Source organism: Uloborus diversus, chromosome 10, assembly GCF_026930045.1.
Source record: "Uloborus diversus isolate 005 chromosome 10, Udiv.v.3.1, whole genome shotgun sequence".
In the NCBI taxonomy this organism is placed as follows: domain Eukaryota; kingdom Metazoa; phylum Arthropoda; class Arachnida; order Araneae; family Uloboridae; genus Uloborus; species Uloborus diversus.
The window spans coordinates 128,696,071-128,723,312 of NC_072740.1; the positions used below are offsets into that span (position 1 = coordinate 128,696,071).

Genomic DNA, 27,242 nt, shown 5'->3' on the forward strand with positions numbered 1-27,242 from the left:
ATTCCTACTAATCATTAAAATGGCTGATTGTTTACACCAATTAATAAAATTACTACTTTGATATTAAATTGGTTTTGATTTTTAAACATTAATTTTTTTTATTTTTTTTTATTTCTGCAAACAAGGTGTAACGGATCCGGTGCGACTTCCAACTTTCTTGAAAGGACGACACAGTTCTTGAGAAAAAGTACAGGAGCTTTATTTACACTATGTATAGGAAAGATCGTTAACTGCTAAATTAATCATCAGCAATTAAGCAATTATCACTCAACACCATAAACTCAATGGTTACAAGCGAAATGCCTTGCAATAAACAGAGCTAATACACTCACAGTACAAATTCTCAATTGAAACTGACTTTTTATCATGCGTAACGGCTTTTTATACACACCGAAAGAGAACTCTCAAATATTCCACAAGGTTCCCAAAAATCGTAGACCGTTATTTTATTTCTTTTCCATTCACAAATTTTATCATTCAGCAATGAGGGAACGTATACTTCAGTCGAATGTACGGGTATATTCATTACAAGAAACTATTTACAGGTTACGTTACTACAATTATTTTGGTTGAAAGATAATTTAATAAACGCCGAATTTAGCTAGATTACGACAAATTAATCACAAAAATAATTACAATTTACAGAATTTGTAACAAAGGCATTTTTAAATTTTTTTTATTTATAAGTAAAATAATTGGAACTTACCTGAGCAATTGTTTGTGGTTACTTCTAGTAGGTTAACACTTTCATGTAAGAATTCAAAAAAAAAAATGATTCGAAATTGAAAAATAATTGCATTTAAATGTTACGTTTTCTTCTGGAGAATGACCCATGTGCAGAGCATTTCCTTGGGGGAGCACTTGATTGCCACCAATTATCAATTTTAATTTCCTATTATTTATTTTATGTATCAACATATTTTTTAAATAATATTTTCAGAAGTATGCCCAGTTAATAAATGTCGATAAAAATAATTTTATACATGCTCTCATTCGATGAATCAAGTTCCTAAGGAAATTTGCTTTTATTGCAATTTATGACAAATTTTTTACCAAGTTTTTGCAATAAAATATTTTGAGTTTTATGGAAAACAAAAAAATATCAGTTTTTTTTTTTTTTTTTGTTACATTAAAACCTTTATATTTCTAAATGATAAGTTCTGTACCTTAGAGCCAGACTAATGTAAGTCACACAATCGCTACTTTACAGAATAGAGGGCAAATGGGTTTGTCTATCACATGCAAAGGATGGGACGCTTGCTCTTCTAGCACTGGTAAAAAATTACAAAGGTTTCTTTTAAAATCACTCGCGTGGCTCGATGCGGAATAGGATTTTACATACAATGCACTAATAAACAAAAAATCAATTTCTGGACTTAGGTCAGCCTGGTTCTGAGGTACAGAATTAAAACTAGATGTATGCAACTTGCATTGGTCACAAGGAATTTTCGATAGTATTCATTTTCAAGAAATTTTAAGTGCGAAAACACTGACATAGACGATAGAGGTCAACTCGATGAAATTTCCACCTCTATCTTTAGAGGAATTATCTCTTTCAAAGGGATGTACTAAAGTGAAGTTTCACTTTATTCTAAAGCTAGACACGGAGACAACAACAGCATTAAGGTTAATGAATCTCAAAACTTACATTTAAGCCTTTTAAACTTACATTTTCTTCTCATCCCCTCCACCCTGATCATGAATATATACTGTCCGACCACCATGAGAAAAGCCAACGCCGAAATGTTTGCGCCTGTCTACTGCTATAGTAACGAGGTGCGTCTTATTTTTCCAAGGAAAGCTTAATGTTGGAAAAACCCGTACGACTGCATAAAGACGAGCAGACAAGTGGCAAAATGATGCCAAAAAGCCTTCCTGCTAAACCTTGCAGAAAATGAATGAAGTCCGTTTCTATGGCAGTAGATGGGCTCAGACTTGACGGAGCTTTTCTCGTGAAAGACAGACAGTACATGACACAATATAACAGTGATACACCTAAAAATACATTTTTCAATACATGCACTGAAATCAAAACTAATAAAGCACTAGAAGTTGAAATGGAAAAGGAAATATAAATTTATGTACATATACCTCTGTTTCAAATGCTTTCTTAATACAAGCTACTGATTCATCAAAACCTTGTGCTATTTCTGTTGGAGTTTTTGCATTAAATTTGAAATCTTCAGTTGCAAACCACCAAGCTCTCCCTGAAAAAGTTAAAAATGGTTGATATATGCTACACTGAAGGATGTATACAATACAGCATACTAAAAATGCAAAACATAGCAAACTTGCTTTATAAAACCTCACTGGAGCAACTAACATTTGACAAGAAAGTTGCTTCAACTTATTTCAGAGCATTTCAAAAGACCATTACATATTAGATACATGCTTCACATTAAAAATGCATGCTAAAAATTATATCCAGCAAAGCGGTTCTTGGTCTTTTTAAATTTTTATAACAAGAGTTTCAGGAGAAAATATGAGATGAAAGTAAATTTGTTGATTTTTTTTTTCTGAACTCATTTGCTAGATAATATAGGAAAGTACACACGCAGACTGTCTGCAGATGTATTTGCTGCTGTGTAGATGCATTTGCTGCAGATATGTGGATCGCCTGATAATTATTAATAAAAGGCAAAGATTAATTAATGATAAAAGTTCAGTTCCTATTTTCATAGATCTATTATTGAAAGTAAAAGTCATTAGCAGACAAAAAATTTTATCTACTCACTGTAAATTGTTTTTCTTACTGCACATAATTTTGAGATGTGTGCAAATATTTTATAGAATTACAAGTATGATAGAATTAAATTTATGCTATGACCAACAATTACTTAGTACTAAAGGGCATAAGCTATTGATTTTATATATCTTTTACAATGAAAGAATTCAAAAATTTTATGTAAATCTCAATATTTCTTAATAATAGATGAGACTCATATGGATAAAGCATGTTTACACAAACAAAACACATTTCTGAAATTCCATTTCATTGGAATAACCTCATTGCAGATGTAAATTCAAAGATATCATTTTTGCTCAATTTCATCTCAAATCATCTACTTATCACAAACTAAGTGACAGATAGATATGCAATAAAATTTTCCCCTCAAGCAAACATCATTCCATCCAAGTAACAAGTTAAATAGACAATTATTATATTTTACATAATGTAGTGAAATACCAAATATAGTGATGAACTTACACAAACATGTTCCCAATTTTGTTTTTCGATTTGGGAATAATAAACTTTTGCAAACAGGTGCTACATATATATATATATATATATATATATAACTTGTTTCACTTCATATCCATAACAATAATAACATCACCAGAATTTAAGCAGATGATAAGGAAGTTTTTGTTGTTGCTGTTGTTGTCTTGTGACAGCTAGGCAGATTTTAGATCTGCCTAGATTTTAGATAGCAGATTTTAGATAGCACAAGATTTTAGATCAAGACAATTGATTTTTTTATTACTCTTTGTTATTGAACTTTGTTATTGCTTTCAATATATAAAGGTGCACTTCCCTTAGTTGCTAAATTGATGAATAACATAAAATGCAGCATTTCTCTTCAAGGAGCATAGAAAATTGAAAGTTCTATGCCATAAAAATGTTTATATTTCAAGGCCCTTAACTTCAAACTACTAAAACCTAATGAGACAGTTGTTATGAAAAAAAGCTACTTAACAATGATAAACTCACATAAACATTTAATAACAGTTTTTAAACCATACTGGTCAAAGTGCAGATATGCTCAAGTATTGTATAGTAAGGTGTAGTTTTAAGTATATAGTACAGAATCAGAAAAGAGAATTAGAGCAAATACCAGCCAATAACATTGAAAACATTGACAGGAATACTAAGAGGTTTTTAGCTTACACTAATTCTGGGAAAGTTCAAAGTATGCAGATTAGGCCACTGGTCGATGAGCAAGGAAATTTAATTCAAAACTATAGGGATATTGCAAATGTTCTAAATACCTTTTTTTCCAGTGTTTTTAAGAGTCTTTTTTTTTTTTAAGCTGGACTTTTTTGATAGTTGATGTCTTCAATTTTCGTAAAAATTTCAGGATGTGTTAGTGGTACTATGATAAGAAAAATTGAAGTTTCTTTAAAAAAAAAAAATTATTTGTTTGTCCTTGAGTAGGGGTCAAAGCTTAAGGTCATGGAAAAAAAGAGCTAAATATATGATCGCTTTGCTTCAAAAGCAATGAGTGAACCAAGCCAATTCTTTTAAATAAGGATACTGCTTGATACTAGGTATATTCTAAAATAAATATTTTGGTGACTTACTCATGGCTTTGAGGGCAAAGGTCAATTGAAAATATAATTTTTTAAACTTTTTTTGCCTTGTTTGGGCCCGGATATCTGCTAAAGCCGTGATTAACCCTCAGAAATAAGTATAGGATTAACTACTCAGCACAGTATAGTACTAAGAAAAATATAAAGTAACGTTCTTTTCTCTTGGTTTTAGTAGTTAAACGCTCTCAAAGTCTATGATTTTTTTTAAATGGCCAAGTTTAGAGTTCAATAACTCTGATCGCGACAGGTCAACAACTTTGGGACACAGCTGTAGATATAGTCCGAGTGGTGTAGTTTAAGGTCCAGGTTAGAAATCCATGACAACTAATCAACTTTTTTAATTATGCGGTCTCAAAGTTGATAATTTGAAAAAACAAGAATCAAAGTTTTAGATCAATTATTCTATAACGCATGATTTAATAACTTTGAGCAAGAGCTGTAATTATGCTCTACATGGTGCATTTTTAGAGGCATGTCAGAAAACCATGAGATCTAATCACCTTACTTAATTAAACGGTCTCAAAAATGATGATTTCAGTATCAAAGAGCGTTTTTTTCACGAGTATATGAAAAGCTAGACCGATCTTCCCTCCTCCCGGAAAAAAAAATTACAATACCGTAAACGTGGGCTTCTTTGGCCTACATTTTGGAATTTTCCTCATCTTTTTTCACACAATAACTTTGTAACTATTCATATTTTCAAGCTGTAAAAACCTTTTTTGCACATCTGGAGTTCTATTAATTTTATTTTTGAATACTGATCATTTTGTTTCAAAGTATTATTACCATTTTTAATTATTTTTATTTGGGCCAATGTTACCATTAGGTTTGAGTTATTTTGGCCCAAAGGGGTTTTCCCTATTTAAAATCATTGTAAAACTAGCTGAAGCCAAAGAAAGATGTGTGTGTAGGAAAAACTACTAATTTAAAAGAAAAATCCATTTTACAAGAAGTTTGAGTCACACTTATTTTGTTTTAAAGAAAATTATTTTTTTTTTTTAAATTTCTATGCTTATCTAGTAAATTTCACAAAAATTACTGACAGAGAACAGGCATATTTTTATTAGTTTTTGGAGGTTGAATAATTTTATCAAGATAACATCATTCGTAAAACAAAGGATCCTAAATTTTTGATCATTTCCAAAACTTTTTGCTGCGATCTATGCTCTCAACATTAGTTCCTACTTCTCTCACATGAACAGATCTATCTCTGGAAACCTGAACTAATTTCATCTTACGATAACAAAATTCCGCAAACTTTCCAACAAACTTAACAAAATTTTTAAGTAAATGCAACTAGATCAACGTTTTTTAAATCTCCCAACAACTTTAAGCTCTTCTTTATCTTTTATAATAGAAGCCATGTAACTGAGCCCTGAGGTTTTGAGTCTATAATCGCTCTTTTAATCTGTTGCTGAAAAATTCCTGGTTTTTTCTTGTGATTTTCCTGTTTATACCAGTCGAACCTCCATATAGCAAACTTCCACATCTCGAAATTTTCTACATATCGAAATCCCAGCAAATTTCTATGTTCATTACACAGAAAAATTGTTTCTACATATCGAAAAAAATCTCTATATATCGATTTTTTTTTTTTTGTTGAGACATTCATAGATTTTTTTTCCACTTTAGACTGTTTGTCTCATGAAAAATAAAGGTTAGGGGAGACAATTATGTTCACTAAAGGTTGCTACGAAACTCAAGGAATCTGGGGTTGAGGGGTGTGTAGATAGGTCCTTGTTTCGTTCTGGAATTCTTAAATTCCCCCAAGTTTATTTCAAATGTCTTAGTTGTAACCACTAACATTGTATAATCAATTTTAAGTCATTCCTTTTGTCTGTTGATTATTATTCCCAGTCGTTTTAGCTTCAGTAAAAATCATTCAAGTTAAGTAGATTGATTTTTTACTTTTCTCTCCATTACATTGTCAAAACGAAAATCCCCTAATGTTGCGGATCAAGTTGAATTGTCGACGAATGAAGATGTATGAAGGTGCAAAAATGTCATTTCTGTTACTTTTTTTAATTATTAACTTTAATTTAATCCGACGCTCAGATAAATTAGAAATTGGGTTTATACACGAAAATAAGCTTTAATGTTAATGTTTTAGGAGGTTTATAGGATAATATAAGATCGTTTCTATGTATCGAAATTTCTATTTATCAAATTTTTTTTCTGGCAATTTGCTACTTCGATATATGGAGGTCCGACTGTAGTTTTACTTTAATCCTTCCTTTTCTTTTCCAAATCTCTCTGACGGATTTTTTCAAGTTTTTATGCTGGGCCAAAGTAGGCCCAGTAGGTAGTAAAATTGCTTCCTGACGATTTACAGAGAACATTATCATTTTTTCAATTTGGGCCAAAGAAGGACCCTAGGACCAAAGAAACCCAAGTTTGGTAATATTTATAGTCTTTTTACATAAAATTACTCTTTTTTTTCCTTTCTCTCATTTAAAATTTCTATCCAATAAAACATCTGATAAATAAAATTCTAAATTTTCTTAAAAGGGATTTTTAAATATTTCTTTAATGTAACTATTTTATAATCTCAAAATATTGTACATACATATCATAGAAAATGTCAAATTAAACATGAAATTAGCAGATGAAATAGACTTCATTTACAAAATTTAAAAAACAAATAGCTTACCTGTGTTGGAATCCAATGAAGTTTCTTCATCATTGTCAGATTTTTCTTCCAATGGTATTTCATGAGGAGCATCAATATAAACTGAGTTCATAAAAGTTTTTTTTTCAAAAATTATAATAAACATAAAAGAATCACACAGATACAATTTAAATTTTGATGCACGAGCATAAAGAGGAATACTTTTATAATTCAAGATGGAGAGAAGCTTCAAAAAAAAAATTTTTTTTTCATAAACAAAATATAAAACCTCTGAGTAAAAGAGAGAGTTAGAGACCGGTTATACCACTGACTAATACCAGTGGAGAAAATTTAATACCACTGAGAACCACTGCAAAAGTACTGAGAGTTCTGTGATGCTCCCAATAATTATCTCACTAAATTATATTTCTGTATGGATTTCACAGTATTATTCATCATATTCGGGATGGATAGTAATTTCAGAACTATGGTTTTTGCAAAAAGTTGTACTTTGAGGAAATAATGGATTAAAATACGGAATTACATCAGTTGACTGTATAAAGTTTCATAAGGGTAAAAGAGATGTTCCAAGAATCAACTTGTTTGAAAAAATATTTATAAAACACATACATAATATAAAATGAAGCATCAAGAAGCAAAGGGGTGTAAGTGCTAAAATTAGAAATTTGAAGATGACTAGTATAAATGGTGTGAGGCAAGAGTTGGTAATAGTAGCCTTGATAGGTTCTGCGATACAGCGCCTTATTATAAAGTCGCTTGAAATTATGATATAATTAAAAAACAGGGGATCAAACATTTATGAAATTTCATACATATATATCATATGCTACAAAGTACTTAATGAACAAATAAATTCATTAATAACTACATTAAAAAAAGGAGAATAGATTTAATAAAAATGTTCGGTGCAAAGAAAATTTGAAATAATTATAAAGTCTACGCATGTGTTTCATGAGTAATTAATGTGGGACCCTTTTTTTTCCAATGACTGCGACTCGTCTCTCGTTCATTGAATCAATCAGACCATGGAGTGCATGCAGCAATATTGTTCCAGCAGTATTTAAAAGCACTCATCAAATTGTAACTTTGAATTGAACTGTCATCCATTTTTGTTCACATTTCGGGCTAACATTTCTTAAGGATTTTCTATTACATTCAGATCAAGGCCACAAGCTGGATTTTGAAAGCATATCACCTAGGCTAGCTTCCAGCTAAGATTTAGTTGGTAATTCGAATGGTACCATTTGAATAGTGTTTTTATGGAGGACCTGGCAAGTTCTTTGATCAATATATTTTGAGTTCTGATATTTTTGGTGAATAATTTTGTTATTTTCAGACAACAGGTCTAAGTCCTGATATGCGGGCATTGGATTTGTGGGAACTTAAGATAAGATTTTTATATTGATCAAAATATTTATATTGATATAAAAAAATTTGGAAAAATTCTCAATTAAGGACAGTACCAGTTGTATCTCTTGGACAACCATTTATAGTACAGTAAAATTAGGCCAAAAAATGGCCAAACCCAAACATCCAAAAAAAAAAGTTCAAACCTGTTGCAAATTACTTCTTACCCTTCCAGCAAGAAGGGGTAAAAAGTCCCAGCACTTTGAGCGTCGGGTTTTGGGAGAAAGGGGGGGGGGAGACAAATAATCCTCTTCTTAAATAAAAATAATTTCTATTACTTAAAAAAAATACTCAAAAGTTGCAGAAATCACATTCTATAATAGTACAATAATAAACTCTCATATAAAAAATGCCAATTAACCGGGGTGCACAGGTGGCGGGTCCATGGCGCAGATTGCGTCATTGGAATTTTTAAAACAGTTTTTTCAGTTTTTCAAAGGGTATTTCTTTCTTTTTTGAGGACTTTTACTCTGGATGGGTACTCCGTCACACTTCAGGGGTGCACCATCGCTTTGGAGGGGGGAACCATGAATTTGCATTCTAAAATCAACGATTGCAGTGAAGTTCATGAAAAAATTTCACTGATTTAAAACTTTTTCGAAGTACAAAATGCCACACAATGACATAGTAATGACAGAAGAATAATTCTAAAAGATCTAAGTGAGCTCAGTAACCTATTTAGTTGTGACTGGAGTTATTAAACTGTTTAGAGCGCTGGGGTGATATCTGAAACAAAATCTCTGTGCAGCATAAAAAATAGTCCAAACTGACTGCAGTTTACCTCCTTCTTCTTAATTAATTCAACTTTTCTTTAATCTTTTGCCATTACCGTTAGGGGCGATAAACCAAAATTGCCAACAGTGAGACGGGCAATGCTGCAATTCTGCACCCTTCAAGTCGGTGGGGGTTCTTGTTTGCAAACACCTAGCCACCTCTCTTTTACGCAGCCTGTTATGTGAATTATGCTAAACATGCGAACATATACTTGCAACACTATCTGAAACTTTTGAGTACATTATGCAATTTTAAAAAAATTGATAAATATGTCACATCAGCTACCCAACGATCCAACGCAGTGACAAATTTAGGTAGTCCAGAACCTAAAGTGATCCAACGATAGAAGAAGTCTTGATGAGAGCAATGAGCAATACAACAGTAGAATGCTAAATACTGCTCTTCCCTCTCTATGGGTATTGACTCAAGTTGGTAGTGGTGTTGCTCGCCAATACTGGTCGGTCGCTGATAATAAGGTGAAATGTGATGAGGGGTAGTAACATAAAAGGATATGGAAAGGCAAAAAATTTAGTGACATTTCTTTGCAAAGGAGGTACGCAATTATGTGTCTAGCTTCTGTTATGAGAGTAGTTACTATCTGTAGAGATGTGTAAGCCCAAACCATCTTTTACACCGAATAGTATGAACAGTAAAAAAGATGGAATGACAAATTGCTAAAAACTTCTAGTACGAGTTGTGCGCTGATCCTCCATCAGTATTCGATGAATCTGGTTTCAGAAGTAAAGAAAACCTGTATGGTTAAGAGTTATTATCTGAAGCAAAAAGATCCATCCACGCCACCATCACAAAATAAACAGTTGGTGTCATATGTGTTATAGATGGAAGATACCTTCTCGATCATGTTTTTTTTTTTTGGTAATGATCTGCAAGCCTCAAGGAAATATGCCAGCAATGCAGTGTATATCTCACTTGTAAGTATGGGAAAGCTAGTGTCATTTTTGATGGGTACAAAGAAGGAGCAAGCACCACAGATATATCTGCGTCCCATTACAACGGCAAGCCTTCCGCTCTGAAAGACTTTCTTCGCCTCATATCTTGTGCTTGCTCTCAGGGGTTCATTGGAAAAATGAATATTTGATAAGTCTGAAAGTGGACTGAAGTGCTCAACAATATGCGCAAACTGTGTCAGACATAGTTGCAACAATAACGACTTTGCCGAAAATCTAGATTCCAAAAAAGATCTTGATAACGAAGACTTTTTGTTACAAGCTTCGGAGAAATCATTTGAAAATTCCAGTTCTGTTGGAGCTTTTATCTAAATCTGATGACGTATTTGAGGCATGCATGTTATAACACAAACTAAAAATTTGCTTTTAAGTACTGCAAAAAAGAAATATAGTAAAAGGGGAAAAAATCAGTTTAGCATAATTTTTCTGACCATTTAATCAAATGTACCATCAGAGGGGGGGGGGGAATCTTTAAGTATATTATTTCGTTTTGGGAAGTGAGTTACTGTTCTTGTGGGGTGGACAGTCCTGATTTAATGCATTTTAAATTTACATGAAATAATACTTCTACTTGAAATGGAAAGAAGGGGGGGAGGGGGTGCTGTAGCTTTGGAAGGAGGGGCACCATCGCACTTGGAGGATGGACACACTTGATTACTAACTTTAACTTTGCATGAAATTATATTTCCACTTGAAATGTATGGGGGGGGGACGGGGTTACTGCTTCGTTTTACGGGGATAGGGGGGCTCTAGATGGGTTGTGTCATCCTTCTAGGGGGTAAACACCTTTATTTTCATGCTTTTAAATTTAGTATGACATAATATTCCCTCTTGAAATTTACTCTAAAAATTCCGAAAAAATGCTCAAAACAGCAATTTTTAGATGCCCCCCATTTCAAAACCCGACGCACAATGGGGTGGGACTTTTTACCTGTTTTTATTGGGAGGGTAACAAACAATTTGCACCAGGTTTAGCTTTTTTTTTTTTGGATGCTTGGGTCCGACCCCTATTTTTACTGTACTATTAGGGCAATGAGCCATTTTATGTTTCTGTGGTAGAAACTTCTTTGCGTTCGCAGGTGTGGAAAAATTTTTGTCAGTGTCTTTTTCATGTGACAACATTTTAAAAACTAACTGCTATTTTAAATGTAACTATTATGAACCACTGTATAAACATTCAAGTAAATTTAAGTGACAATATTTAAATTTTTTATTAATTTAAAAATTCTTTATTTTTGCAAATTAGCTCTAAAGTAGACGATGGGGCACTTGTGAACAGAATATCTAAGGGCACAAGTGAATGGTTCTCATTGCCACTCTCCTTAATATTATTATTAGTATAGGATATTGTAAGTCTTAAAAAATGTGTAAATATTTATAATTATTATTTTCGTATAATCAGTTTGCAAATTTATTGTCAATTGTTATTAATATTAATAAACATAAATAAATATTTAATATTTTTATTCTTTACATTTTTGTTCCTAAATATTTGATCTATAATTTAGTATTTTATAATAATACTTACAGGAAATAAAAAGACACAAAATATTTTCATTTAATTAAAAACTGAAGTTCAAAACCATTTTAAAATACATTATCAAACAATGTATGAAGCTTAAAAGCAATATATATACATATAATAACCTTACATATAAAAATTCTTTGTTTTCTATAGGCATATAAGTTTTTGTCTAGTCTATTCAGTGATCAGAACAAGCAACGAGACTTCAGAATTTGATAGTGCTGAGATATATATTTGGGGAAAATATTTTCTAAGTGAAACAATAACTTTACAATTGAAGCTGAGACAGTATAGGTTACAAACACTTCAACGTACTTGTTATTTAGGTATATGTTTCATATTGAAGAATTTTGCATAAAAATTTGATGCTTCTCTTGCATTTTTTACCTGTGTTCATATGTGCCCCAGGCCTGTTCACATGTACCCCATTCTAGGGGCACATGTGAAAAACTGCAGACGTTTTTTTTAAAATATCATAAAGTAAAGAAATATATTTTTTTTAAATCCCCCCCCCCCTCTCCAAAAAAAAAAATGACACAAAGAAAAGTGCATTCAATTATGGGGGCATACATATTTTTTGAAAAATAAAGAAACAAAAAGAATTGTTCACATGTGCTCCCTTTTCCCCTATATATATTAATATGTATAACATGAGATACATTTCAATAAAACTGAAAGAATTATCACAAAAATGTACTGTGTTGTCAGTGCAAAGTTGTTAGAAACAAAAAAAGTACAAACGTATTCAAGAAAAATAAGAAATAGAAAATGCAAAATGCCTAATTACAAATACACAACTTGACAAAATGAAAAACATGAACATTGGACTGGTTCATAGTCAGGGGGAAGACTAATCCATTTTTTTACACAAAGCCCTTTCTATTTAGCACAAGTTGAAGGTCCCAAAAACATGCTACTTTCCCCAAGAGCATTAAGAAATGAATAAATTGAACAAATGTAACAAAATAACTAACCTGTAGAAGTGTGGTGAAAATTATTCATTTCTTAAGGCTCTGAAGAAAAGTGACATGCTTTTGGGACCTTCCCTTGTGGGAAATAGAAAGGGCCTTGTGAATAAAGGAATTGGTTTCCCCCCTTACGACCTATCAGTATCTTATTCACATTTTTCATTTTCTCTTTCCAAGTTGTGTTTTTGTAATTTGGCATCTTGCATTTTCTATTTCTTGTTTTTCTTGAATTGTGTGTGTGTATGTGTGTGTATGAATGGGTGATTTAAAATTATTTAAGTACATTATTTAGTTTTTTTCTTTTTTTTTTAATTTAACTGTTTCCTTTTTTTTAAACAAAAACACACCTACAAAAAACTTCCATTCTACCTTTGTGACTTTGCTATTAATGGATATGAATACATATGTTCTTGGAACATTGCTTTTGAGAAGCTCATTATGCTTCATGATAAGCATTTTCAATTAAAAGTGATAAGAAGTGTCAATAAGTTCCAAGTACTGACCTAAATCTGCAACATTCTTGATGCTTTTTCGAAACCCTCCAGTCTTCTCTCGGAAGGACTTGGCATTCTGCCTGAATTGTTGAAAAATATTCAAAACATAATTTTAATTATATGCATGTAATTTTTAACACAGAAGCAATGTAAAACAAAGACAGAGCATGTAATACCTCAAAGTTTTGACAAGAAACCATAGAAAATGTTTAGCTAAAAAGAACGTACATATATTCTCAGAAACCACATATATTTACATTCTATTTAAAATAAAACAGTAATAATGAATGAAAATTGAGAACAAAAAATCATACATTCATTGTGATGCATTCAATTTTTAATATAGTAACAAAATGTTGAAGAAATAAAAGCTGAAATCTATAAGTGGTCCAGAATAATCACTAAATTGAAAACTTATTACAAACTAAGTTTTAAAAAAATGAGTATCATTTCTATCTTTTTTTCTTCAAACTAACCTTTTAAGTGAATTGAAATGACAGGAAAGTAGAGGGTGGAAAGTAAGACAGCATTTAATGTTACAATGTAAAGATTAAAGAAAAAGTATAAGAGTGAAGGAGAAATAGAACTCGACACTTGAGAAAAAAATATTTACAAAATTACTGTTACGGAAATGTATGACAGCTTTAGATTCATAAGATATGAAACACACAGTGTGGGGCAAATAGAGATCATGTACATCTTAAAGAACCCAAAAAATTAAAAAGTCTACTTTGGGGGGGGGGGACATACTTCTGAAAAGCATATGGATTTTTTTTTTAATCATGCCAGAAAGAGATAAAAAAAGACATTGACAACATCAAGATGTGAAAAACATTGGCTTTCATTGTCCACACAGAGCAGAAGACATTTTCAGAAGTTCATTACTCTCTGAGCTAAATCAGCTAAAACAAAGTCAATTTTCTATAGGATTCTTCCTTTAAAGAGGACAAGAGGGCGTTAACAACTTCTAAGCGTTCAAGGGGCACAGCTGCAAACAAAGGTTCAGGGACAAGCAGGAAATTGACTACAGAATTGACCAAAATCCATTAGGAGGACAGGGGTCGATCCAGGTTTTATTTTTTGGGTCCCCATTTTGTGAAATAGCAAAATATTTTTGTGAAATTTCTTTATTTTTGTGAAAAAGCAAAATATTTTTGTGAATTTTCTTTATTTTTGTAAAAAATACCTTCTCGTGATTTTTTTCTTGGAAAAGATTATATTAAAGCATTTTTAGCTGTCGTATCGTTGTAGAAAAGCCCTAGATAGGTTTTAGGGGTGATTGCAAGTTCTTGAAGAATACCTGAAAGCTGTCAAGAGAAAATGCGCTGGGGGAGGGGGGAAGTAAGACCCTTAACATTTTATTCGTAATTTGACACATACATTACATTTATTGCTTTTTACAAATATACATATGCAAGGCACACTTTCTTAAGGTGAAAAGTCTCACAACAGATTTCCTGTTTGCCCCTCTCAAATACTTTAAGAGCAATGAAAATTGCACATGTTGCTGAACGTAATGATAACTCCTAATAAATACAATATGAACAGACTCAAAGATATCACATATTTTTTAACACAGAAGTGAAATACTCATTAAAGATTCCATGTATGTGTTTGAAAAACTTAAAAGTAATTAAAACCCAAAATAATACTGCACCAGCATTCAGCGTTTATTTTTTTGACTTTTGACGTTCTTACAGAGTAGGTATTTTGTTTAAAACTTTGCAATTTAATGATGTTAATAAATATATAAGAAATTTTATTTGTTTGCCTCTTAACAAGGTACAGTAAACATCAAAAGTGCGAAAAATTCGTTTACCATGTCCGATGTAAGGAAATCAAGATCTTCAAAACAAATAAAAATATAAAAACAGCATGTAAAATAATTTTATTTTAAGTAAAGTTATTTTAGAATTGAATTTTGAAACTCAACACAAATTAATACTAAATATATATTGCGTAATCAAAGTAAAATTTAAGATTTTCCTGAAAACAAGCTACCAATCACAAGTGTCCCTCTCCCGTCCCCCCTCTGACGCTCTCAAGCAAAAACACCTCACGCAGCAAGCAAAAAGATAAGATGGGGGAAGGTGGAAGAGGCTCCCGCGTAGATGCATACACATTTGCGGTTAAAAAATATTGTGAAAAGGCTGCCTTTTTATAAATTTTTGTGAAAGGGCTGCTTTTACGACGCGGAATTTTGTGAATGGGGCCGCTTCTGCGACGCGGAATTTTGTGAATGGGGCCGCTTTTGCCATGCGGAATTTTGTGAAGGGGCCGCAAAGCGGCCCCAATTTGGCGCTGGATCGACCGCTGGAGGAGGAGAGATTGAAGCATTGTAATGGACATTAAATTGACAAAAAGGAAACTTTTCCGAAGTTTATAAAATGGTCACTGGAAAAACTGAGGTTTTTGGCTTGCAATCAGCAAAAAAGGAAGTCTTAATTATTTCGCGAATGAAATGCATCTGAATTTTGGAAATGCGTCGCCATACAAGTCTACAAAATACAGTATTCTTTAATAAACAGCATTTAGGATAAATGTGGTTTTCCTCTAAAACTATTTTCTTGCACACCAACATCAGTTTTAATGCTGCAAACAAATTTGCCAAAAGTTTTCATGGCCTGAAAACACTTGGCGCGGTGGGCCGGCAGTTGAAAAACCCCTGCACTAGAGGGTTGTTTGAAACTTTTTGCCTCCAGGTAACTCCAAAGGAATGATGGTTAGTCTGAGGAGAATTTCATTTAAACTCTGAAATAGCTTCAAAATAAAAAATGTAAATGAAGTGACATCCCCTCCTCTCCATCTCTTTGTTTGATCTTGCTTATCCTGCTTCAGACTACCCCACCTCTTTACCCTCAATGCTGCCTATAGAGTGGATCCACTGAATGTGAAAGATTTTTATGTTATCCCTGAAACAGCTAAATATCTGCTAAGAAGACTTAAAAGTAAATATTATACTCCTTATTAAAAGAAAAAGAAGTGATTACAACATTATCGCTTCAACCACACTATTTTGTATATCATCTTCAACACTGCAAGATCAAAGTTATATATAAATTCATTTTGACTAGAGTAATGTACTTTTTGTAGTAAAAAACCTGGAAGTTCTTTTATATTTTGAAGTTTTAGCAAATTAGTTACATCTTTAATCATAAGCAACATGAATAAGCAACAACAGGAAATATCCAACGTTGTTTAGCACAAATAAACAGATTACTGAATATTTGTGTTCATGGGCACCCATTAGAAATGAGAACTTCCTTGCTTTTAATACTTTTTTCTTTTTAAAAATGTAAAAATATTTCTTCTCCAGCCATTAATGAATAAGTTATTAAAAATGTCAAATTGTAGTAACTCTAATCTGTAATGAAATTGTTTTCCATGGAGAAAATATCCGAGACCCCCCCCCCCCCTTAAAATTTTGCATAATGGTGCCCATGTTTGTGTTTCAGGGTTTCTGAGAACCCCTTTTTCAATTCAAAAGTTGTGAGTTTCAATTCAAAGTGTAAAGACATCCAGTAAGAGTCTTTACACCCAAAAGCTTACAACATTGAATTGAAAAAGCGGTTCCTGAAAGCCTCAAAACACATCTAGTCAGTAAAGTGCTAAACAAAGTTGGATATTTCCAGTTATTTCTCAGCACAAAGGTATTTATTTATTTATGAATAAGCAACTTTCATAAATATTTGTAAGGGTTAATATAAGTAGGGGAGGACCAGGGAGAATGAGACAACTGCATTTATATGCTGAAATAAAATGTAAAAAATTATTTCTGGCTTGTCCAGCAGATGAAGCAGCATTAAACTCATACTGCCGCAACATCTACTGGACCATTCATGAAATATTTTTTCGTTTTATTTTGGCATATAAATGAAGTTGTCCCATTTCTACCAGTTCTCCTCTACTTGGCACTTTCATTCCCTAAATATTTTCTCAAACATGCAAAAAAAAAAAAAAAAAAGAGATAAAATATTGAATAAAATGCAAATATTTTTCTTTCACTTTCTTTTCATATAAATTTATTTATAAAAGAAGTATGCTGTAACATCACTGAAACTATGATATAAAAATTGTGAGAATATTTGGGCAAAATTTATTTCAATATATGTAGTATACCTTTGAAATAAAGTAATTCTTTTTGAGAAACATAGGGAATTCACTAGCTTAAAAGATTATTTACTTAATCATGTTTTTCAACTAACCATTTAATAACAAGCTTAAGAAAAATATAATAGAAAACTTTGTGCATGTACGTAACATACAAGCTGAATAATATGTTGAAATGTAATTTGACATGAAATTTCTGGAAATAATAAAATTTAAATTTTCTCATGAATACTATGGAACACAGCAAAGAAACACACCGATATCCATGAAGACACAGAATCTGAAAAAGAAAATATTCATATTGAAACATAGAAATTGTAGTTGTAACAAAATATACAACAATAAATGTGCTTCTATGAAAATTACTCCCAAAATTACCTTTAACTTTCGATTTGACATCTTAATGCAGCATGAATTCTAGAAGCAAAACAAAGAAATCAAAAATGTTTTAGCTTAAAAGTTTACTTGTAAATCCAAAAAATAACATTGCAGACAGAAAATAACACTCAAAAAATATCATAAAATGCAATGCTGCCAGTTCTACAGTAGTACAGTCGTCCCCACTTAATCAGGTAATGGATAATCAAATACCCTGCTTAATGGAATATAAATATATATTATTTATAGCTTATTTCCAGCTATTTACAATGAAAAATGATCAAAAACTTTTTTCATTTCCTCAATTTGTTGCTGGTCCCCTAATTGAGTAGTAGACTTAATTTTTATTGGACAATGACAGCTAGAGTACTTTTTATGTGAACAAAATTGCAGAGCAATGGGTCTTTTATTTCTCGAGAAATCCGTAAAAATGAATTTTTGAAAGCGTCCCAATACTTTTGCTCACACATTGGTGTAGCTGCAGTGGCACAGCGAGGGGGGGGGGGGGAAACATCCCCCAAAGCCATTGGTTTTAGCATAAATGCAAATTCTAATACAGTAGTTCATGCATATGAAAGGCCTGTTTTGAACAATAAACCCCCTTTAGAAGGTATTTTTGATCAAAAAATTCCCTTCAGAAGGTTTTTATCAAAAAACCCTATCCAGAACATATTTTTGATTCAAAAACTCCCTCTAGAAGGTATTTCTGACTGTGCTAGTGTGTAGCTGTTTTTACTGATAGTTAATCATTTATATCCATGGGCGCCCATATAGGGGCAAGGGGGGGGGGGCTTGAGCCCCCTTTAGAAATTAAAACTTCCTTGCTTTTAGTACTTTTTTCTTTTTAAAAATGTAAAAACATTTCTCCAGTCATTAAAGAATAAGTTATTAAAAATTTCAAATTTTAATGACTCTAATCTGTCATGAAATTGGTTTCCATGGGGAAAATACCCAGCTTAACCATGGGAAAATATCCGAGCACTCTCCCCCCCCCCTCTTTACAATTTTGCATATGGGTGCCCTTGTTTATATCCAGACATTAGAATCATTAAAAATGAAATTAAAGCTGCAGGATGAGTGTTTCAACATTAAGGACTGAAGATTTATTTTTCCAGAAAGATGAATTATAACAATATTAACATTAACTTTTTAAAAATTTCAAGAGTCAGTGATACGGGAGTTAGCAGAATTTTTAAAAACAGAACTAGAACCTACTAAAAAATTGTTGGCCAACACCTTAAACAAAATACATAATAAAATTCAAAGTGAAAAATCTGCAATGTATTTGATTATCAAGGATAAAATAATTTTCGTGAAATGGCCTTTTATTATTTTATAAAGCTCCAAAACAAGTCATAAAAGCTTAAAATAACTTCTACCAAAACGTCTCCTGCTCAAGAAGTAAAAGTTTTTGAGAGAAATGAGTTTTCCCAATATAACATTTAGCAATTAGCTCTCTTTTTTTTTCCTTCCAAATTATCAAGATATATATTGAATGATTCTTTCATCCAGTAATAGCATTTTATTAAGTTTCTTCAAAATTAATTTTATTAGTCTAACATTAAATATATTTTCTGTGATTTCAGATGACTAAGAACCAAACAGTGACATAGTATTAAACATATTATATTTCACAGAAAACATTTTTTTTTAAAAAACAACAAAAAAAGTTGAAATTGGTTATGTAAATGTTTCACTCTTAACAGAAGAAAGATGTATACCTAGAAAGTTTTTCGTATACCTAGAAAGACTAGCAGCGTCATTTTGTCAGCCATACTTAAAAGATTGGGAATTTCTTCTCTTTAGGATTTTTAATCACAGAAAAGGTTTGTTTTTATGCGTTATAAATTAATTTTACAATTTAATCATAAAATAATCTGTAAGTCAGTCACAGGAAGTTTTCTTTTTCCTGAATTTTATGCTCGATCAAGTGAAATGCACACATGCGTTACATAATTGATATTGAGAAACATGAAATTTGCACAAAAGAGGGGATACTTTCTAAGCATGTAGTAACTTTCCACCATGCATGTGCTTGTTTTCATTTGCATAAATATCACAATATACTAGCCATTACTCCCTTTTACAATATCTACAAATACTCATCATACTTAGCCACATAAGCCACAAACGGTCTTGCAATTTGAAAGAAAATTGTGGTTTTATTTCTGCATTATTACATTTGACTTTGTCTTCGTTTTTTGCTCTAGGCTTTAAAGCAGAATACTTTGTGATGTTTTGCAATGTAAAATCAGTTGCCCAAAATTATTCAGCAAGTACTTCTAGCATTGTGCACATAGAAACGTTATAAAATTAGTTGATCATGAAAATTATAAAATTCTCAAAACTTGAACATGCTGTAAAATCTAAACCATGTAAGATTCTCTAAATTAAATATGTATAAAGAACATCTTATCTAGAATGAATGAATCATAGAAAAACCAAACATGCAAAGTTTTACTAAAATCCTAGTCTGGATGTCGTACTATTTTTTTTTTCGGGGGGGGGGGGATTTTACATAGTATGAACGAACAATTAAAATAATGTTAAGAAATGAATGAATTACTGAAATAATTTTTCAAATAAGTTGAGTTACAACAGCATATAATAAAATACCTCAAAACTTTCAAAATAATTGAAAGATATTCAAGATGCAAAGAGATTGAAATCTCAAGCAAGACACGCAATTTTCAGTGAAACACATTTCAATGTTGGCATGTTCTCAAAACATACGTTTATGGCAGGAATTCTAACGGATAAAGATCGATTGGGGAAAAATAAGGAAAAGGAAACCAAAAATGCAAGAAAAATCAGAATTTTTTGTTTCTGATTTATAAGAAATGTAGGATCGCTCTGAGATCTGAAAAACTGAAACAAAGAGGAAAACTTTACAAACAAACATAAAAAGCTAAAATTCCGTTGAAAGTGGGAAAAAATCTCGTCCGGTATAGCGATTAAGGACATAAACCAGGTGCAAGCAGTCAAACACGATTTTCTGCAAATATCTAGAAATGCATTTGGGAGAGCTTTCCGTCAAAAAAGCGTAACTTGCGGAGAATTTCAGATTTTCTTCTAATTTGAAGAAATCTGCAGAAATTCTGCAGAATTGTATCTTTAGTTGGAAGATATTTGTAGAAAATCTGCAGTTTTAAAGAAATCTGCACTTTATTACAGAAATTCTAGTTTTTCTAAAATTTCTGCAGAAAATTTGTCAGAGTTTTCCTCTTTCATTTGAACAGAATTTTTCTGCAAGTCAGGCATCTGTTCTGTGATGTTTGTTGAAAATTTAGTGGTATTCTGCTCTGAGGGCTCTAGGTTCCAAAAAGTACTTGCAATCATCTCATGAAAGCAAATTACTTTCATCGCTAGGACTGTACTCCTCTTCAGATAAGTCAAACTGTTCATCTGAACCAGAATAAGTTTCAGACAAATCATGCAACAAGTGTAGAGTTCATTTTTTGACAAGTTTTGCTTACTAACAGCCCTTTGCAACATAATGAAGATAATTATTATGTGAGAAGGCTCATAAAGAACATCGAAGGAAATAGACCCATGTATCAAACAAAGTTCCTGTTTTGGTGCACAAAAGAAATCCAGTACAAGTTTTTAGAATCAACTTATTTTAAATCTACCCCTTTTTAGAATGAATAGAATTTAAGGTGTCCAATCACATGCTTTTCAAATACAAAAGTGACGACCAGCAACAGGCTCTGAGCCCAGCTACTGGTCCTAGTCAATTTACAATCCCCAGTGAAGATCAATGGCCCTCTTAAAACTATCTACTCCCTTGCTCATTACCACCTCTTCCGGTAAACTGTTCCAAGGTTCCACTACCCTGCTAAAATAATAATTTTTCCTAACATCCATGTTAGCCTGAGATTTAAATAGCTTAAAACAATGACCCCTTGTCCTGTTTTCAGTGCTAAACTTCAGCCCCGTAACATCTTTCATTTTAATAAATTTAAACAACTGAATCATGTCCCCTCGGTCTCTTCTTTGCTCAAGACTGTACATTTTTAACCTTCTAAGCCAGGAATCATAGTCTAAGTGAGAAAGTCCATTTATTAGCCTTGTAGCTCGCCTTTGAACCCTTTCCAATACATTAATGTCTTTTTTAAGATAAGGAGACCAAAACTGAACAGCATACTCCAAATGAGATCTTACCAAACTTCTATATAAGGGCAGAAGAACTTCTTTAGATTTGTTTGAAATAGATCTATTGATAAACCCAAGCATCTTATTGGCCTTGTTACTAGCAATGCTGCACTGTTGGCTAAGCTTTGAATCCTGACTTATTAAGACCCCCAGATCAGTAACTTTGTCTGCCTGACTAATGACTGAACCTTGCAAATAATAACTTGTACACTTATTTCCATGCCCTAAATGCAGCACTTACATTTCCCAACATTAACAGCCATTCCCCATTTATCAGCCCACTCCATAATATGATCTAGATCCTCTTGCAGCTGTTTTGCTTGTTCTTCATTTTCTACAGGCCCCATAACTTTGACATCATCAGCAAAACAATTCATGTTCATAGAAAAATTTTTGTGAATATCATTCATAAAAACAATGAACAAAACAGGCCCTAACACTGATCCTTGAGGAACCCCGCTTAAAACCTCACTCCAATTAGAATAATTTCCTCTTACATCTACCCTTTGTTTCCTTCCGGTCAGCCAGTTTTTTACCCAAATGAAAGTTTTCCCTCCTATTCCTATATCAGCTAATTTGCTAAGTAGAGCAACATGCGGTACCTTGTCGAAAGCTTTTTGAAAATCAATGTAAACAACATCTACAGGCTTCTTATTGTCCAAAGCCATGTTAACTTTGTCATAGAAATGTAATAAATTAGTTGCACAAGATTTGCCTTTCATGAAACCGTACGGAAAACTAGTTAATAGATTATTAGTCTCTAGAAAATTTATTATCTTAATTTTTATCAATGTTTCAAAAATTTTGCAAACCACCGAAGTTAGACTCACAGGTCTATAATTTCCCGCACTCCCTTTAGACCCTTTCTTGAAGAGCGGTGTAATGTTAGCCAGCTTCCAGTCCTCTGGCACTGTCCCCGAGTTATAAGAAGCATTGAAAATATTTACGATTACATCTGCTAATTCCCCTGCACATTCAACTAAAATTTTTGGATAAATATTATCAGGTCCCGGAGCCTTAGTCTCTTTAATTTTTTTCAAATGAAGTAAAATGTCATCCCTGGAAAATACAAAGTCCTCAAGCTGTACTATAGCTTGTGTCTTGTAGGTGCCAACTGTTGAGATACAGTTATCGTTAAAAACACTCGAAAAAAAGTTATTAAGAACATTAGCAATATAATAATTTCAAATTCACCTTTCTCAACTTTGCCCCCTGATCTGATTGTAAAAAAAAAGAAACAAGTGACCAACATTGGTTTTTGCATTTCCTAACATTTCAAAGAACTGCACCTAATCAGCAAGAGCTACTCAAGCATAGTGACTAAAGAACGTTATTCACTGTAACAATTAACAAAAATCCATAGTAAATATACATGAAAACAGACAAGTGAACAAAACTGAATGCAAAAGTTAATGTTCGTCTAGTGGTCAAAACGACTGTCAGTCTTTCTAGGTATTAACCATTTATACCGACTATAATAATAAGCATAAAGAAATAAACCTTATTTTTATAAGATCTTAATAAATAGTTAAGAAAAGTCAATGAATGAAAAAGAGTTAGAAAAATAAATGCAACAAATATGAGCATTTGAAAACCGTTTGCGGACAAAATTTCCACTTCAGTCTTTCTAGTGTTAAGCAGGCATTTAATTGTTCCTGGTCGTGGCTCATCTACCTGAATGAAATCAAATTAATTTATGGAGCTCATGACAGTTTCATGCAACAGATCTCACCTAATGTATATTTCCTAAAAGTTTATTCACGGGGATCATACTCTATTTTTGAAATCAAAATTAAGCACTTTAAGCACTTTTTAAGGACCTAAAAAAAAACACAAAGCACCCAAATACAAAACTGAATAACAAGTTTTAAGTTATAAATTATATTAAAAATGTCTAATCTTGTCCAAAATTGCTCAAAAAAAAAAAAAAAGCTGAGAGTTTTTTTTTGCAAAATTCTGAGATTCTGAAAACTGAAATTCTGGGAAATTTGTTAATTGAAAGAAAATGCTTTTATTTTTATTAATTTTTCAACTCAAGGAAAACAAACATGTTTTAGAAGAAGATTGGAATTTTATCACCAAATTATTTAATATAGGATTGTGTGTTTATTACCAGCTGTTTCAATAATTTCTAGCCTTTTATGTGACATATAGTGCATTTATATTTTGAAACTAAAATTCTGAAGATCATAAAAGGGATTTTACATACTTAGTAAAGAAATATAAAAATTTGCTGAAACAAAAAATGAAATTCTTGTGCAGGATGCAATGAGATTGTGCACTGAAAATAATACATGCAATCTTAAGCTTACTTAGAAAGGAAAAATAGGCTCAGGCTCACATAATTTTACAGCATGTCTAAAACAGAGTAGCAATCGCTAATCATCTGTTATTGGTTTTCTAAATTGCTTATTCTGTCCTAAACAGCAGAGAATTTTAAGCATGCGGTTTAAAAATATAAAAAAAACATTTTACATAACCTTTTTTTTGTTAAATTCCTATATCTTTCTCAAAACTTTGAAAAACAGACACCATAAAAGAGGAATTTTGCCAACTAGCAGAAAAATCACATGTGTAATAAACTTAAACTAATTCTAGTAGTTAAAATATAATTGAATAAAAGCACTAAAAACTTTCAGCTTAGAATCCCCAAAGAGGAGGACAAAAATGGTTAAAATTTTAAATATTATTTACAGTCAGACCTCTATATATCGAAGTAGCAAATTTCCGGAAAAAAATTCGGTATATAGAAATTTCGATATATAGAAACGATCTTATTTTAATGTACAAATCTCCTAAAACACTAAAATTAAAGCTAATTTTCGTCTATGAAACCTAATTTCTAATTTATATGAGCATCGGATTGAATGAAAGTTGAAAAATAAAAAATTAACAGAAATTACATTTTTGCGCCAACATAAATCTTCATTCTTCTGCAATTAACTTGATTCGCAACATGAGGGGGTTTTCGTTTTGGCAGTGTAATCGAGAGAAAAGTAAAAAAATCAATCTACTTAACTTGAATGATTTTCACTGAAGCTAAAAAAAACTGGGAATGATAATCAACAGACAAAAGGGATAACTTGAAACTGATTTTACAGTGTTACTGGTTACAACTTATATCTGAAATAAACTTGAGGGAATTTAAGAACTCCAGATCGGAGCAACAACCTATCTGCACAGCCCTCAACCCCAGATTCCTTATGAGTTTCCTAGCAACCTTTAGTGAACATAATTTTCTCCCCTAATTTTTTCATTTTTCATGAGACAAACAGTCTGAAGTGAAAAAAAAATCTATGAATGTCTCGAAAAAAATTTCGATATATAGAGATTTTTTCGATACATAGAAACAATTTTTCTATGTAATGAACATAAAAATTTGCTGGGATTTCGATATGTGGACGTTCGATATATGGAGGTTCGACTGTATTTTACTATTTAGAATTCTCTAAATGATTGAATGCAGACATAGTCTTCCAGGGGCGTCGACTTGCAAAAATTATTGAGGGGGCTAGACGTCACCGGTGATCTAGGAGTTATGTAATCCCACGGCGTCCCCCCCCCCTTCACTCCCCCCCCCCCAAAAATAAAGTTCAGATTTTTTGAATCTTGAAAATGCCAATTTATATATTTTCTAGTGTATATGATTTATACAAACAAACAATATGTGTCATGGCGTTTTCAAAGTCAATTTAAGAATTTGTATACAAATTTTCTGGTTCAATTAGATCATGTCACTTATCTTCAGTGTGGGACATTTTTGCAGTTCTATTTTGAGGGAAGTCGTGCAGTTCCGTGGCTAGGCATTGATATAAGGTGTAGGGCACTTGACTTGCATGGAAGGGCACTGCCAGTGCGCCTAAATACAAAAAATATTGGGAGGGTGGGGAGCATATCAAGAGTTTAACCCAGGGAAATTTTCGAAATTGGAGATGGAGAAAGTAAGTTTTACAGTTTTTTAAGCATTTTAGAGTAATATATTATCAACATTAGAACCCTGACTTTAAAAAATGAAAAAAAAAAAAAAAAAAAACACAAAAAGAATAACCCCACATGTACGATATTTTCGTAAAAAAATATTTTAATTTATAGTATAGTAATTTGCTTTTTAGACTATTACAGAATAGTGAATATATATATATATATATATATATATATATATATATATATATATATATATATATATATATATATATATATATATAAAGATTGAAATTATATTTAAATAAATCAATAAATCTTAAACTATCATTAAAGAAAATAAAGCACAAGATATTGCTGTCGCACTTTGATTAATAAGTGAAATAGCTAATTTAAACTTGCTTTGAATAAGGCTCAGAGTTCATTAAATAAAAATAATATCCCACAGTTAATTGGTTTAATAAAGTTAATATGGTATGTAAATAGCGGGTTTTATAGAGTCTTACACCCTAAAAATATTTAAGTATTTGAAAATAACTAATGCAGTACTATAGTAATACGGTAATAAAATAGTACTAATATTTTGAAATTTTGAATCTAACATTCTGTATGTATTTAATTCTCTATTACAGAGATTTTTAAAATTGCTTTAAATACCAATATTAGGGCTGTCTTTAGAAAGGTGCAAATGTTGACCGCCTGACTAGATTACTGAATTTGAAGTCGTTGACGTCTGGTCGAATATCCAATTCATCAAAGATTCTAAGCGCTCGCAGCACCGTAACACTATCATTATTCACACCTCTTGTTTTCAGTTAACCTGCTTTTAACCATAAAAATTATTTGTTGTAACTCATTACTGAATGTATATTACAAGGTAACTATCTTCAAACAAGGAAAATAAAAAATACTGAGACAAATTTGTGAGTTTAGAAAGCATTAAATAACTAATAATTTTCTTGGTACCAGATGTGATATACCCCCCCCCCCCCCCCCCCATTTGGCGACATTCGATTTTTTTTGCACAAAATTAAAATATTTTTCTCGCCAATGAGGCAATAATTTTTTATGCATGGCATCCCTGGCCAAACTAACCTGTGTTTAGCAACCCGAAGGCAATCTTACAGATCTGTTCAAACTTGTTTACTTGGGTTGTTTAGGTTTCACGCAGGAGAGATACGTGGTGTTGTTTCGTGCAATATATCTTACAGGAATGCTTATTTTGTGTTAGTTTAAATTCAGTAGTTGTGTTTTGAAGTAAAAACATTAGAAAACGCCAGTTTCTTCAAACTTGAAGGTTAATTAAAAGTTAACTCCAACGTGGTGTGTATCTGTAACGTGCCATTGTCATATGATGTATTGTTTTAGACTGAGTGTGAATATTTATACCATATAAAAAGGTAAGTTCTTTATTTTAGAATTCAAAAAAAAAACCTCTCACTTCCAAAATTCTTTGTTTTTACAAATCCTTGAGGGATTCTTGTAGTATACATAACTGTGACCATACTCCGACTGTAATGTATATTAACAGTCGGAGGGATAACGGACTGAGCGGAGCGAGGTCCTGGCGAGCCAGAGGTCTCATAGTACTTTCGTCATTAC

The 27,242-nt window shown here is 32.0% G+C and overlaps 1 protein-coding gene across 1 annotated transcript in view; it reads right to left on the reverse strand.

The window, feature by feature from the left end:
• LOC129231178 (esterase OVCA2-like) overlaps positions 1–27,242 on the reverse strand; it is a 73,936-nt gene that overhangs the window by 44,117 nt on the left and 2,577 nt on the right. Inside the window, exons 2-6 of the mRNA XM_054865425.1 lie at positions 17,565–17,603; positions 17,444–17,466; positions 13,086–13,156; positions 6,962–7,042; positions 2,092–2,207 (exon numbers count right to left, since the gene is read on the reverse strand). Coding sequence (XP_054721400.1) covers positions 2,092–2,207; positions 6,962–7,042; positions 13,086–13,156; positions 17,444–17,466; positions 17,565–17,585 — 312 coding nt within the window. The 5' untranslated portion in view covers positions 17,586–17,603. The remainder of the gene's footprint in view (positions 1–2,091; positions 2,208–6,961; positions 7,043–13,085; positions 13,157–17,443; positions 17,467–17,564; positions 17,604–27,242) is intronic.